We start from the raw sequence: 14,099 nt of genomic DNA, 5'->3' as shown, positions 1-14,099 counted from the left end.
AAGGTTGGATGTGTTGTGCATTCAGAGATGGTATTCTGCATACCTTGGATGTAACGAGTGGTTATTTTAGTTACTGCTGCCTTTCTATCATCTGGAGTCTGCCCATTCTCTTCTGACCTCTGACATCAACAAGGCATTTTCCTCCACACAACTGCCGCTCACTGGATATTTTCTCTTTTCCCCCACCATTCTCTGTAAACCTGAGAGATGGTTGTGTGTGAAAAATCCCAGAAAATCAGCAATTTTTAGAAATACTCAGACCAGCCTATCTGGCATCAACAACCATGCCACGTTCAAAGTCACTTAAATACCCTTTCTTCCCCATTCTGATGCTCGGTTTGAACTTCAGCAAGTCGACTTCACCACGTCTAGAGGCCCAAATGCATTGAGTTGCTGCTACATGATTGGCTGAATAGAAATTTGTGTTACCAAGAAATTGAACAGGTGTACCTAATAAAGTTGCCGGTGAGTGTAGATCTTACAAGATGCCAGGAATCATCATATCAGCAGAGTGGGGAGGCCACAGAAAGAACAGAGAAGTGGCCCCATGGAATTACCGCTAGGGATGGGCAAATGGTTAGCTATTCGGGCATTTGACCGTTTTTTTCGCCCCTACACCCCCGACTACAATGCATTGTGGTGCTGAACAGTGCATTGCAAGCCCTGATTGGCGGACACTGTCATCATGACTTTATCCAATCATGGCTCATTCCTGCCCCACAGTATTCTTTCAATGGCAGCCATTGTCAGTGTGATTTTGGCGTGGAGAGAGATAGAACTGGGCTCTGTTCAGTGCTATATTGTGCACTTATATGTACACTTATTGGGATTTTTTTTAACACAAATATGTAGAAAAATACATACTGGCCTAAACTGATGAATACATTCGTTTTTAAAAAAAAAATTATGTATTATAGCAGAAAGTAAAAAATTATTTATTTTTCCCCAAAATTGTCGCTCTTTTTTAGTTTAAAGGCCAAAAAATAAAAACCGCAAAGGTGATTAAATACCCCCACAAGAAAGCTCTATTTGTGGGGAAAAAAAGGACATAAATTTTATTTGAGTACAGTGTCGCACGACCGCGCAATTGTCAGTTAAAGCGACGCAGTGCCGTATCGCAAAAAATAGCCTGGTCAGTAAGGTAGGTAAATTGTTTCCGGGGCTGAAGTGGTTAAAACGGCCATAAAGTTTGCATGTTCTCCCTGTGCCTGTCTGGGTTTTCTCCAGCTACTCCGGTTTCCTCCAACACTCTAATGCCCTGCACACACGATAGGATTTTCCGACAATAAAATCCATGGATATTTTTCCGAAGGGTGTTGGCTCAAACTTGTCTTGCATACACACCGTCACATAAATGTTGGCCCAAAATTCCGAGCCAAGAAAAATGACATTCAATAGCCAATGCGGCTCTTCTGCTTGATTCCGTGCATGCGTGGAATTTTGTGCGTCGGAATTGTGTACACACGATCATAATTTCCGGCAACAGATTTTGTTGTGGGAAAATTTGAGATCCAGATCTCAAATTTTGTTTGTCGGAAATTCCGATGGAAAATGTACGATGGAGCCTACAATTTCCGACAACAAGCTCCGATCGCACATTTGTTGTCGGAGTGTACGGGGCATAAGACACGCTGGTAGGTTAATTGGATCCTGTCTAAATTGGCCCCAGTATGTGTATGTATGAATGTGTGTAATGCCCTGTACACACAGTCCAACTTTCCGACGGAAAATGTGCGATCTTGTTGTTGGAAAATCCGATCGCGTGTGGGCTCCATATTTAGCTTCGGAATTTCCGACACACAAAGTTTGAGAGCAGGATCTAAAATTTTCCAACAACAAAATCCAATCGTTTAAATTCCGATTGTGTGTAAACAAATTCCGACGGACAAAGTGCCACGCTTGCTCAGAATAAATTACGAGACAAAAGCTATTGGCTACTGGCCCGTTTATAGTCCCATCGTACGCCACCGCGTTCTGAACGATTGGATTTTCTGACAACTTTGTGTGACCATGTGTATGCAACACAAATTTGGGCCAAAATCCGTCTGAGAAAATCCGACGGATTTTGTCGTCGGAATGTCCGACCATGTGTACAGGGATTTGGGACCTTAAAGCGGGAGTCCGCCGTTTTTTTTTTTTTTTTTTTTAAAGCCAGCAGCTACAAATACTGCAGCTGCTGACTTTTAAAATAATGACACTTACCCGCCCAGCGCGCCCGCGATGTCGGCACCCGAAGCCGATCTCTCGATCGTCTCTCGGGTGCTGCCGCCGCCATCTTGGGCGTGCGAATCAGGAATTTCCCGGTTACCTACTGCGCATGCGTGAGTCGCGCTGCGCAATAAGGATGGTCCCCGCTGTCTCTGGGATCCGTGTGTTTCCCAGCAGGCAGCTTCGGAAAGGGGCGTAGATTCTGCTGAAAGGGGCGTACCTTCTGCAGAATCTACGCCGGAAGTGGGTGCAGATACCTGTACTGTACAGGTACCTGCACCCCCTCCCACCCTGAAAGGTGCCAATTGTGGCGCCGGGGGGGGGAGAGGGTTCCAATGAGCGGAAGGTCCACTTTAGGGTGGAGCTCCGCTTTAAGTTGTAGGGACTGATGTGAATGTACAATGTATATGTAAAGCACTGCGTAAATTGATGGCACTATAGAAGTACCTGAAATAAATAAATAAATGGATCGAATCTCAGCCAGTTCAGCAGGGATAAACTGAGATTCAATCCATCTATGGGCAGGCTGGTTGTACTGAAGTTGATTCATCGACTTTAGTACAAGCAGCTTGCTGTGTTGTTTTTTTTTTTGCATGCGATCATTGCCGCTGACTATAGCTGCCATCAGTGACCATTGTGTTCTGCCAGGCAGGGACGGCTCCCCGCTGGCAGAACACAATAGCACTGCGGGGGGGGGGATTCCCCTATCAACACTAGCTATGTTGATAAGAGAATTTAGAAATTTTATTTTCTTGCACTATGGTGCAAGGAAAGAAAATTGTATAATCTATGGCCTGTATTGTTTGAATACAATTGCATGCTCTTTCCTGAGCATAACATTGAAGGGTCACCATTATAAGGAAGGCACAAATAAAACAGGCAGCAGATACTGAACACTTCAATATATTGGCCTATAATACACAGTCATTACCATCTGGTTTATATAAAGCCTCATACACACGATCGGACTTTGTACAAACTTTCCCGTGGATTTCTGTACAAAGGGCGTTGCCCGTGAACTTGTTAAGCATACACATGATCGGACTTTTTCAGCCAACTTTCACCAAATCACGTGGTTTTTCTGCTCTTAATGCTGCGTACACACGACCGCATTTCACCGGACAATCCGATCGTGTGTGGGCTTCAGCTGACTTTTTCAGCGTAAAGTCCGGCGGACTTAGAAAGTAGTTTTGCAGCTCAATCTTTCCGCCGGACTTGGGTTTCAGCGGACAATACGTTCGTGAGTATGCTAGTCCGGTGGACTAAGAATGACGCATGCTCAGAAGTACGAAAAGGAAGCTATTGGCTACTGGCTATTGAACTTCCTTTTTCTAGTCCTGTCGTACGTGCTGTACGTCATCGCGCTAGCAATCGCCAGACTTTCCGTGTGTCCGTGTGTGGCCAAGTCCGTTTGGTAGAAAGTCCACCGGACTATCCGCCGGATTGTTTGCCGGACTAAGTACGCCGGACAATTCGATCGTGTGTACACGGTATTAAGGACACCTTTGGTCAACTTCTTTATTGTTGTCTGATCTTTTGCATTGGTTCTGAGCATGCGTGTTTGTAAAGTCCGATGGTTTTCTGTACACACGATCGGACTTTGCTCCATCAGGCTTATGTTGCCGAAAAGTTTGTCCGTTCCCACAGCCAACAAAACTCAGATGAAAACCGAAAAAGTTTGTCCGATGGAGCGTACACACGGTCGGATGTTGCCTTAAAACAGCTAATTTGCATGTTTGTTGTCAAAAAGTCCGATCGTGTGTACGGGCCTCAATACATTTGGTTTTGTGCTTCCTACTGAGTACTGACACACTTGTATACCCTGCTGACTGCTTTTGGCCATGTTGGCACATTCCCCTATACATCTGACCTCACTGTGTATATATGACAGGTACTCATTGCTATGATGAAAAAAACAATAAATCGCACAAAACTAAAATTTTATTTTTTAGAATGACATTGTACCCATCACCTCTATAATAGCATGACAGATACATGTTAGTAGTATAAATGAACTTTTTTGTTAATCTTATGTAAGCTTTCATATTAAGATGCATAACCAACATTTTCAGAGCAAAAAAAAACATTTAAAGTCCCACAACCTCTATCATCCAATCAAATCTTCTCTTACCCTGGTTAGAGCCTGTTGGTACAATACAAGATGAATGATGATTGGTTGATGGAGGTTACAGTACTTTACATGTAAAGTCATAAATCGAAAACAAAATTGCAAATCGGTTTATAGAATAGAGCTGACATGTATGTATTTCCTTGACCAAGAAAAAGAAAATATCTAGGGTACCCCATATACATTTCCCATGATGCTCCTGCACTCTGCAGTGTAGGTGAGCATCATGGGAAATGTAGTTCCAAAATATCTGGGGTGCCAAGGTTCGCCATCACTACCCTATAGTCACTTCCTATGTTTTCATGCATAGAACTTAAAGAGGAAGTAAACCCTGATGGGTTTCATTCCCTGCAAAGGCAAAGCATAATGGACTACTATGCATCGCATAGTAGCCCATTATGTGTCACTTACCTGACACAGGAGCCAGCGATGTCACCGCTGTCCCCTGTAGTCTGGCGCATCCATCTTCTCGGTGGGGTCTCGCAGCTCCGCCGCTGTCATTCAGCGAAGCCGCGATGACGTCACTCCCGCTCATGTGCACGGGAGCCGACACGCGCAGCATCTTCATCATTGACGATGCCGCGCTCAGTGCGCCTGCGCGCCGCTGTCTACGGCGCATGCGCCGTAGACAGCGGTGCCTGTCTTCGGGCAAATATCTCCTAAACCGTATAGGTTTAGGAGATATTTCTTGGACCTACAGGTAAGCCTTAATCTAGGCTTACCTGTAGGTCAAAGTGTGTTGTAAGGGTTTAAAGTGGTTGTAAACCCTTATAACACACTTTGACCTACAGGTAAGCCTAGATTAAGGCTTATCTGTAGGTGCTGTAAATATCTCCTAAACCTACATGGTTTAGGAAATATTTACAGTTCCCCGTACGAGGATTTCTTTTGCGCATGCGCCGATGTACTCGGTGCATGTGCCGATGTACTCGGCGCATGCGCACTTTAGAAGGGTCACGGCGTGCCATTTTCATTAAGCGACATGTTGTGACTGGCGGCTCCCGCATGGGAGTGACATCACGGGACTCTGGCCAGTCACAGAGCCAGAGTCCGTGACCCCGGAAGGAAGATGGATGCCTCCAGCCGACGAGGAAATCGGTGACATCGCTGGCTCCTGTGTCGGGTAAGTGACACATAATGGGCTACTATGCGATGCATAGTAGTCCATTATGCTTTGCCTTTGTAGGGATACAAAGAGGAAGTAAACCCATCAGGGTTTACTTCCTCTTTAAAAACAAGGCTAAGCAAAACTATGCAAAACAAACTGGGATGCAAAAAAAAAACGGTGTCCCATCATATAAGGTCCCCCATCAGATAGTGTCCGCTGTGTACTGCGCATGCGCAGTACACAGCAACACAGATTCCGAAAATAGCCGAGGATGAACGGCGCCTGCGCCGTGAGTCCAGGTACTAGCCCCACCATCCAAGTGGACATAGAGTAGGAATAAAAAGAGCCGAGCGCAGCGAGGCCGAGCCCGAAGCATGGCGAGCAAAGCTCGCCCGGGAGGGACCCTCTAATTTTCCCTTTGTCCGCTTGGATGGTGGGGCTACCACCTACACTCACGGCGCAGGCGCCGTTCAGCTTCGGAGATTTTCCGAAGCTTATTCCGGACGCTATATGATGGCAGAACACTATCTGCCAGAACACCGGCAGCAGGTGCTCTGAACTGATTAATCTGAAATATTTGACTGTAATATTTGGCTTTGTTTGCGATATTTACAATAACGATTTACAATAATGAATGACTGCAGGCAACTGTGAAGCATGGTGGAGGTTCCTTGCAAAGTGGGGGCTGCATTTCTGCAAATGGAGTTGGAGATTTGGTCAGGATCTATGGTGCCCTCAATGCTGGAAAAAAATACAGGCAGATACTTCTCCATCATGCCATACCATCAGGGAGGCGTGTGATTGTCCCCAAATTTATTCTGCAGCAGGACAACGACCCCAAACATGCAGCCATTGTCATTAAGAATTATCTTCAACATAAAGAAGAACAAGGGGTCCTGAGGTCATGGTTTGGCCCCCCGCAGGGCCCTGATATCACCATCATGGGGTCTGTCTGGGATGACATGAAGAGACAGAAGGATCTGAGGTAGCCGGCATCCACAGAAGATCTGTGCTTACTTCTCCAAGACGTTTGGAACAACCTACCTCCCAAGATCCTTCAAAAACTGTGTTTAAAGCCCCATACACACTATCAGATTTTCTGCTGATTTTTGTCTTCAGATTTACCAAAACCATATAATATGAGGTCAAACCTTAGGAGTTTCAATGTGTATGCAATCAGGCAGGCCCTTGCACTACATGGTTTTGGTAAATCTGAAGACAAATATCAGCATAAAATCTGATAGTGTGTATGGGGCTTAAGTGTACCTAGAAGAATTGATGGTGTTTTGAAGGTAAAGGGCGGTCACACCAAATATTACATTTGATTTGGATTTCTTTTCTGTTCATTTACTTTTCAATTTTGTTAATTGATAAAAAAATATATATATATATTTACACTTCTATTTCTCAAAGCATTCCTTATTTAAAGCGTTTTTCACACCTGGATAAAACTTTTTACTGTATCTCTCAAGGACTCCAGTCAGGGCAGCCATCAGAAATTTTGGTGTCCCTTTACACAGCTTTAGGCCTACGCCCCCTCCCGGGTCAGACCACCAACATTCCCAGGGCCCGCTCACTGACTACCCCACCGAATCCACCCACTGACCCCTTGACACCTACCGACCACTATATACAGTACGATCCCACCCCCAATACCCACTGACCTCTATATAAGACCCCCCAACACAAGACCCCTGGACACCTATCAACTTCTATATAAGACCCCCTGACCCCTATCGACTTTTACATAAGACCCCCCCTGACACCCACCTACCTCTATATAAGACTCTAGACACATACTTATCTCTATATAAAATCTCTAAATACCTGCCAAACTTTTAGACCCCCTGACATCTACCTACCTCTATATAAGACCCCTAGCTACCTCTATATAACATCCCTTGACACCTACCTTTCTCTATATAAGACCCCTGACCCCTACCTATCTCCATATAAGACCACTGACACCTACCCCCCTCTATATAAGACTCCAGACACCTACCTACCTCTATATCAGGCCCCCTGACACCCGAATGGTCAGTCCAACCCTGTATAACACTGATAGCTGTACACCGAGTGCTATTCCCTATAGCAGTGGTCATCAACCCTGTCCTCAGGGCCCACCAACAGGCCAGGTTTTATGTATTACCTTGGGGAGATGCAGACTAGAATACTGCAATCACTGAGCAGCAAATGATATCACCTGTGATGCATTTCAGTTATCTTGCAAACCTGCCGTTAGTGGGCCCTGAGGACAGGATTGATGACCACTGCCCTATAGCACCCGGGCCCCCTACATGTGTATGGTCTGCCCCCCCCCGATGGCAGCCCTGACTTCAGTGTTATGTTTTTTCCACCATTTTGGTTCTGTCCCATTTAGACCAGCCATGGGTTGTAGGAAAGAAATTCTTAAATCCCCCATCAACACAGACAGTGTTGATGTGGAAATCCCTCCTGCCAAGCCATTGTCTTCTCCCGGCAGGGGAGGCCGTCCCCGCTGGGAGAAGACAGTGTACTTATTGCTAGTGGCTATTGCTGCCGCTAGCGATAATCGCAGGTAAAACCCGGCAAACTGGTTGTACCCAATTTGATCGCTCAATCAGCTTGGTACATTCAACCTGCCCATACACAGTTTGAATCTCGGGCTGGTTCCTGCTGAACCAGCCGAGATTCAAACCGCGTTTGGCCTGCCTAACTTTAGAGTCTCACTCCTTCTGCAACAAAATGCTTGTCCGGGTCCCACCATAGCATTCCCTGCAATATAGAATACATTAGGAATTTAACAGAAGCAGGGGAGCCCCTTGTAAAAAAAAAAAAGTCACAACTGACATCCCTGAGAAGGATAAGATACCAACATCAACTTAAAAAAACTTTAAAACTATCCACCATTTGCCAAAATATTCGACTTGGGTGGACCGATAAAACTCACTAACTTCAGAGAACGAAACATGTAGGACAATATATTCCTAGTTGGTGATTTTCATTGATCCATTCCAAATACAGATCACAAGATGAAGGGGCTTGATGAAGGTGGTGGTGAAGGTGTGGAGGTGTCTGATGGGGTCGTTCAGCTCATAAAAGGAGATCTGTCCGGCCTCAAAATCCAGACAGATCCTGAATTTATAGCTGGTAGGCTTGGGAATAAATGGTATACATTTGCTTACATGCATAATATTATACTTATATTCCTTTTGCAAACACCAGGAAAACTTGTTATCCCCAATGTACGATTTCTTGTCCATAGTGGCATAACACAACCCGACTCTCCAGCTAGTTGAATTGCTGGTGTCCACCTCCCAGGAATGCCGCCCCGAAGAAAAAACTCTCTTGCTTAGCACCTGATAGTTCTTAAATCTTCTGGGACTTTCTGGACGAAATAACTTTACTGATGACAAAGATGCAGTTTTCAAATCCTTTGATATCTGTATGTAATTGGAAGCGGTTTCCTCATCAAGTAAAACACCCGATTGCTGAGTACCGATGTGAAAATCTTTTATAAAATCCGATAGTTCATGCAATTTGTCTGTGATAGAATTCTCATGGAAATCATCTTCACTTCGAATATTTGTGTCTATATTATCCTCCTTTTCGCTTTGGTAGATGTCCTCCTCTTCCGAGTTCTGACCCTTCAGGACGGTCATTGGGTCGGTGGAGTTACACAATTCCTCAATGTGACTTATCTTCCAGGACAGCTCGTCCTTCTGTATCTCCAGCTTTTGAATCAGCTTGGACAACGATTGTGCGGTTTTCTCCTTTTGCTTGGAAATCTCACTCAGGACTCTCTTCTCAAGTGCTTCCAGCTCTCTCCCGATGTCTCTGAACATGGCAGCGACTTCCTCTGTTACACTGGCTGCTCGATCTTCTAAGCCTGTCCTGCGTTCCTCCAGAATCCGGACTTGCTTCTCAGCCCATGCTTTCTTTGAGGTCAACATCTCAAGATCTTTCCTCAACTTCTCCTTCTTCTTCTCAAGGGCCTCATCCAGCTTCTCCACCCGGTGTCCTTTGTGCATTCCGATAGCCATACAGTAAACACAGATACAAACTTTTTCCTTGGGGCAGTAATACTCCACAATCTTTTTATGGAAGCAGCATTTTCTGTTCCCCGGGTAGTTGGTGGGATCAGATAAGACGTGTTCTGGTGACTCGGCGTGGGCTCTCACATGTTTGCCACATAGAGAACTTTCACAGAGCAGGCAGGACTTTATAGCCGGTAAAGGAGAGTCCACACAGTCAGTACAATAAATTCCCGTATCTTTCTTACTGGGCTGAGGAAATAGGAACTTCTCCGCTATGTTCCGAAGAGCTCTAGCGTTAAACAGTACGGGTCGCTCCTGGAACTCCTCTCTGCACTCCGGACAGATATAAAGTCTGGACTCCTTCTGGGTATCCAGCACTTGGTCAATACATTCCCGGCAGTAGTTGTGTCCACATCTCAGCGTTACCGGATCCGTATAGATGCTCAGGCAGATGGAGCAGCTCAGCTCGTCTATCAGATCAGCGGATGCCATTGCAGCCTGCGGGAGGAGAAATTTGTTAAACAAGACGGAAGGAATAATATATAGCAGTGATGGCGAACCTTGGCACCCCAGATGTTTTGGAACTACATTTCCCATGATGTTCATGCACTCTGCAATGAAGTTTAGCATCATGGGAAATGTAGTTCCAAAACATCTGGGGTGCCAAGGTTCGTCATCACTGATATATAGAAAGGTCAGAAGAGCTTCGCTTGTCCAGCTCACCTTTCAAAGAACCAGTCCAGGTCCACACTCCAAGATCTCCAACGTCTGAAGGTTCTGAAGACGGTTTGCAGATCCGATCTGACTTTTCAGCACACTTCAAAGTCGAGAACGCGCCTGCAGGACCCCCACCGAATGATAATTTTCTTTGTATCAGTTCAAATAACGATCTCACCGCTCTTTGGGGGTCATTCGTGGCCTTCTTCAGATCTCTTTCTTTGTTCAGAGGCAGCACAGAGCTGAAACCATCAGCTGCAGTTGATTTAAACAAAGATCCCGCAGTTAGAAACCGTTGGACTTCCTGGCCATGTGGCTGTTGTCCCCACCCACACAAGGACTTAAAGGTACAGCACAGTCTAGGAATTAAAGGGACAGTGACATTCTATTGAAATCTGGGCTTTTTTTTTCTGAGAATAGATTTGAGTACTAATATCCCCCACCCCCTCCCAGGGAGGAAAGCAAAGAGTGGGCGTGGCCAGGGCGGGGAACTGCAATTCAAACAATGCATGTCAGCACTCTGCCAGCCTGTTGATACTTTCTCCAGCTCTCTAACTGAAAACCCGTACAGAGGTATATGCAGGAGTTTGACATTGCACCCGCCACCCCCTGATCAGGGGTGCAATGCTTTGAAGGCTCTTGTGCAAAAAATAAATAAATGCACATTTTTTTTCCCCTACAAAAATATATGTGTATTTATTTTAAAGCCTAAGTGCAGCTGTAGGTAGGTGCAGTCTACACTCACCGGCCACTTTATTAGGTACACCTGTTCACTTGCTTGGCAACACAAATTGCTAATCAGCCAATCACATGGCAGCATTCAATGCATTGTGCCCTGGTTCACATTGGAGCGATTTGTCATGGCATTTGTTGTATGTAATATGCAAAAACTCAACAAACAGAACTTAAAAAAAAAAAAAAAATGGCATGCCAAATTGGCTGCCAATGCCGGGAATGGCACTGTCCGAATCGGTGTGATTCCACATTTGCGGTGCCGCACCGATTCCCAAAAGTAGTTTCTGTATTACTTTTGCGACTTCCGCACAGCAACCTGAACCCGCGCAGATGTCTCTGAAATCGCCCCCCCCTGAAGTCGGGACTGACATGCAGGAATGAAGTTCAACTGAACTCGCACGATTTCATTCCCGCTGTCAGTGTGAACCTGGACTAAGGCTCGGTTTCTACTATTGCAACCTGAAAGTCGCAGGATTTTGCCACGATTTTTTCTCACGATTTTTGCCACGATTTTGATGCAACTTTAAACAATGCTTGTGTATTCTTGAAGTCTATGAACCTCAAGGTCGCATTAAAGTGGGACCTAAGTAGAGCAGGGACTACTTTGAAGTCGCACAGATGTGAACGGTACTCATTGGAAATCATAGGGTGCCACTCGTCATTGGACTTTGCAGTCCCAAGTCGCATGACAAGTCACACTAGTGGAAACCGAGCCTAAGCCCAGGTTCACACTGACAGCGGGAATGAAATCGGGTGAGTTCAGCTGAATTTCATTCCTGCATGTCAGCCCCGACTTCGGGGGGCGATTTCAGAGACATCTGTGTGGGTTGCTGCACAGGTGTCAATGAAAATCGCATCTGAAATCGCCAAATGTAGTACAGAAACTACTTTTTGGAATTGGTGTGGCGCTGCAAAGCCAGTGTTGCACCAATTCGGACGGTGCCATTGCCATGGCAAATCGCATGCCAAATCGCATCAATGTGAACTTTTCCACCAGTGCAACTTGTCATGCGACTTGGGACTGCAATGTCACATGACAAGTCGTACTCCATGATTTCCAATGAGTACCACTCATAGCTGTGCGACTTCAAGTCACACCGACTTCAACGTAGTCCCTGCACTACTTTGGTCCCACTTTTGATGCGACTTAAGGTCTCTAGACCTCAAGAATACACAGGCACCATATCAAGTCACATCAAAATTGCAGCAAAATCGTGGCAAAAATTGTGGCAAAATCATGCGACTTTCAGGTCACAATAGAAACCTAGGCTTAGGCATCTAGACGTAGTGAAGACAACTTGCTGAAGTTCAAACCAAGCATCACACTGCACGACTTGAAAGACGCCTGATTTTGCTGTGGCCACGATTTTGATGCGATTCCACTCCTGCGACTGTTCCAAGTCGCAGGACAAGTTGCACAAGTGTGAAAGGGGCCTTAGGTGACTTTGAACGTGGCATGGTTGTTGGTGCCAGGCAGCTTGGTCTGAGTATTTCTGGGATTTTCACACACAACCATCTCTCGGGTTTCCAGAGAATGGTCCAAAAAATAGAAAATATCCAGTGAGCGGCAGTTGTGTGGAGAAAAATGCCTTGTTGTTGTCAGAGGAGAATGGGCAGACTGGTTGGAGATGATAGAAAGGCAACAGTAACTCAAATAACCCCCTTGTTACACCCAAAGTGTGCAGCATACCATCTCTGAATGCACAACACGTCCAACCTTGAAGTAGATGGGTTACAGCAGCCGAAGACCACAACGGATGCCACTCCTGTCAGCTAAGAAAAAAACTCCATCTCTGAATGCACAACACATCTAACCTTAAAGCAGATGGGCTACAGCAGCAGAAGACCACACCGGTCAGCAAAAAAAAAAAAACTCAGATGATCCTAAGGCTGGCCATAGACAGTTCAAATCTTGGCCAGTTAAGCAGGAATCAGGCAAGATTCAAACGGTTAATGGGCAGGCTGAATGTACCAAGTTGATCAATTGACCAACTTGGGTACAACCACCCTGCTGGATTCGCTTGCGTTTATCACAAGTGACTTCTATAGCCACTAGCGATAATCATCGTCTTCTCCAGGCGGGGGTGGCTACCCCACCCGCAACCCACTGGGAGAAGACAATGGCTCAGCAGGAGGGACTCCCCTGTCAACATGGTCTGTGTTAGAGCTGGGCGATTTTCTAAAAAAAAATAAAAAAATCTGCAATTTTTAATAAAAAAACTCGATTCACGATTCGAATCAAGTTTTTATTTTTTGATGGACACCGCGCTGGTCCTGAGGATCTGCGGGCAGGAGTTTTTAGGCCGCGGCTTCGGCCTAGTCTGCGGTGTGCCCGGCCTCAAAGGTCTAGGCCGAAGCCGCGGCCTCACCTAAAAACTCCTGCCCGCAGCTCCTCAGGACCGGTGTGGTGTCAGTGCCAGTACTGAGGAGCTGCAGGCAGCAGTTTTTAGGCAAGGCCTCAGCTTCAGTCTAGTCCGTGGCATCCAGCCTCGCGGACTAGGCCGAAGCTGCGGCCTCTCCTAAAAACTCCTGCCCACAGGTCCTCAGGAGCCGGTCCTGGTGAAATAAAAAATTTCCTGAACATTTGAATCGATTTGACCTCTCAACTCGATTCAAGATTCAAATCAATTTTTTCCTCAGCTCAAGTCTGTGTTGATGGTGGAATCGTGCAAATATCTTTATTGTGGTAAGACAGACAAACACCCAAATTTCTGTACTACTACTACGCCCCCCACCCCAATTGTTACCAACAGTTACGGCCCATACACACAAAATCTGAAGTAAAATTTCATCCGATGCACGATCTGCCCATTTCCGGATCGTTATTACGGTATTTTCACCACCAATTCCAAATTTTCGGGCAACAAAAACTGGATGTGCGGGCTATAAAATTGTTGTCGTACACATCGTCCGATTTTCATTCAATTAGTACAGTTTATCGTCCAAAAAAAAAACCCCCGTAAGAGCAAATCTATACATGCCAAGAAACGGAAGAACACATACAAAACTATTCAACACATTACGTCACTTCTGAAGTTGAATTCGGTTGTACGAGAAATTTCGTATGTTGAGTAACCTCTTCACAAGGATAAATAGACAACACCCTTTTTTGGAGTGAAAATTGTCCGTAGCAGCCATTTATTAATGTGGTTGTAAACGCTTTACACCCTCTTTAACCTACAGGTAA

General features: G+C 45.5%; 2 protein-coding genes across 2 annotated transcripts in view; one reads left to right on the top strand and one right to left on the bottom strand.

Moving 5' to 3' along the window:
* The window catches only part of LOC143935116 (manganese-dependent ADP-ribose/CDP-alcohol diphosphatase-like), a 68,461-nt gene that overhangs the window by 34,296 nt on the left and 20,066 nt on the right, over positions 1-14,099 (top strand). The gene's annotated exons all lie outside the window — the stretch shown is intronic.
* LOC143935114 (tripartite motif-containing protein 75-like) lies at positions 4,132-10,525 on the bottom strand. Its single transcript, XM_077458747.1, has 2 exons — positions 10,184-10,525; positions 4,132-9,958 (listed from the first exon to the last, which is right to left on the bottom strand). Exon 2 carries the CDS (start codon positions 9,950-9,952, stop codon positions 8,411-8,413), a length of 1,542 nt encoding a protein of 513 aa, XP_077314873.1. The 5' UTR covers positions 9,953-9,958; positions 10,184-10,525; the 3' UTR covers positions 4,132-8,410.

This window comes from Lithobates pipiens, unplaced genomic scaffold (assembly GCF_037356315.1).
Source record: "Lithobates pipiens isolate NorthernLeopardFrog02 unplaced genomic scaffold, aLitPip1_a1.2 Scaffold_28, whole genome shotgun sequence".
NCBI classification, from domain to species: Eukaryota; Metazoa; Chordata; class Amphibia; order Anura; family Ranidae; genus Lithobates; species Lithobates pipiens.
This window is presented reverse-complemented; position numbering and strand designations above follow the sequence as displayed.

Coding starts and splice junctions, on each gene's coding strand:
- LOC143935114 (XM_077458747.1), bottom strand. CDS start 9,952: ATGGCATCCGCTGATCTGATAGACGAGCTGAGCTGCTCCATCTGCCTG.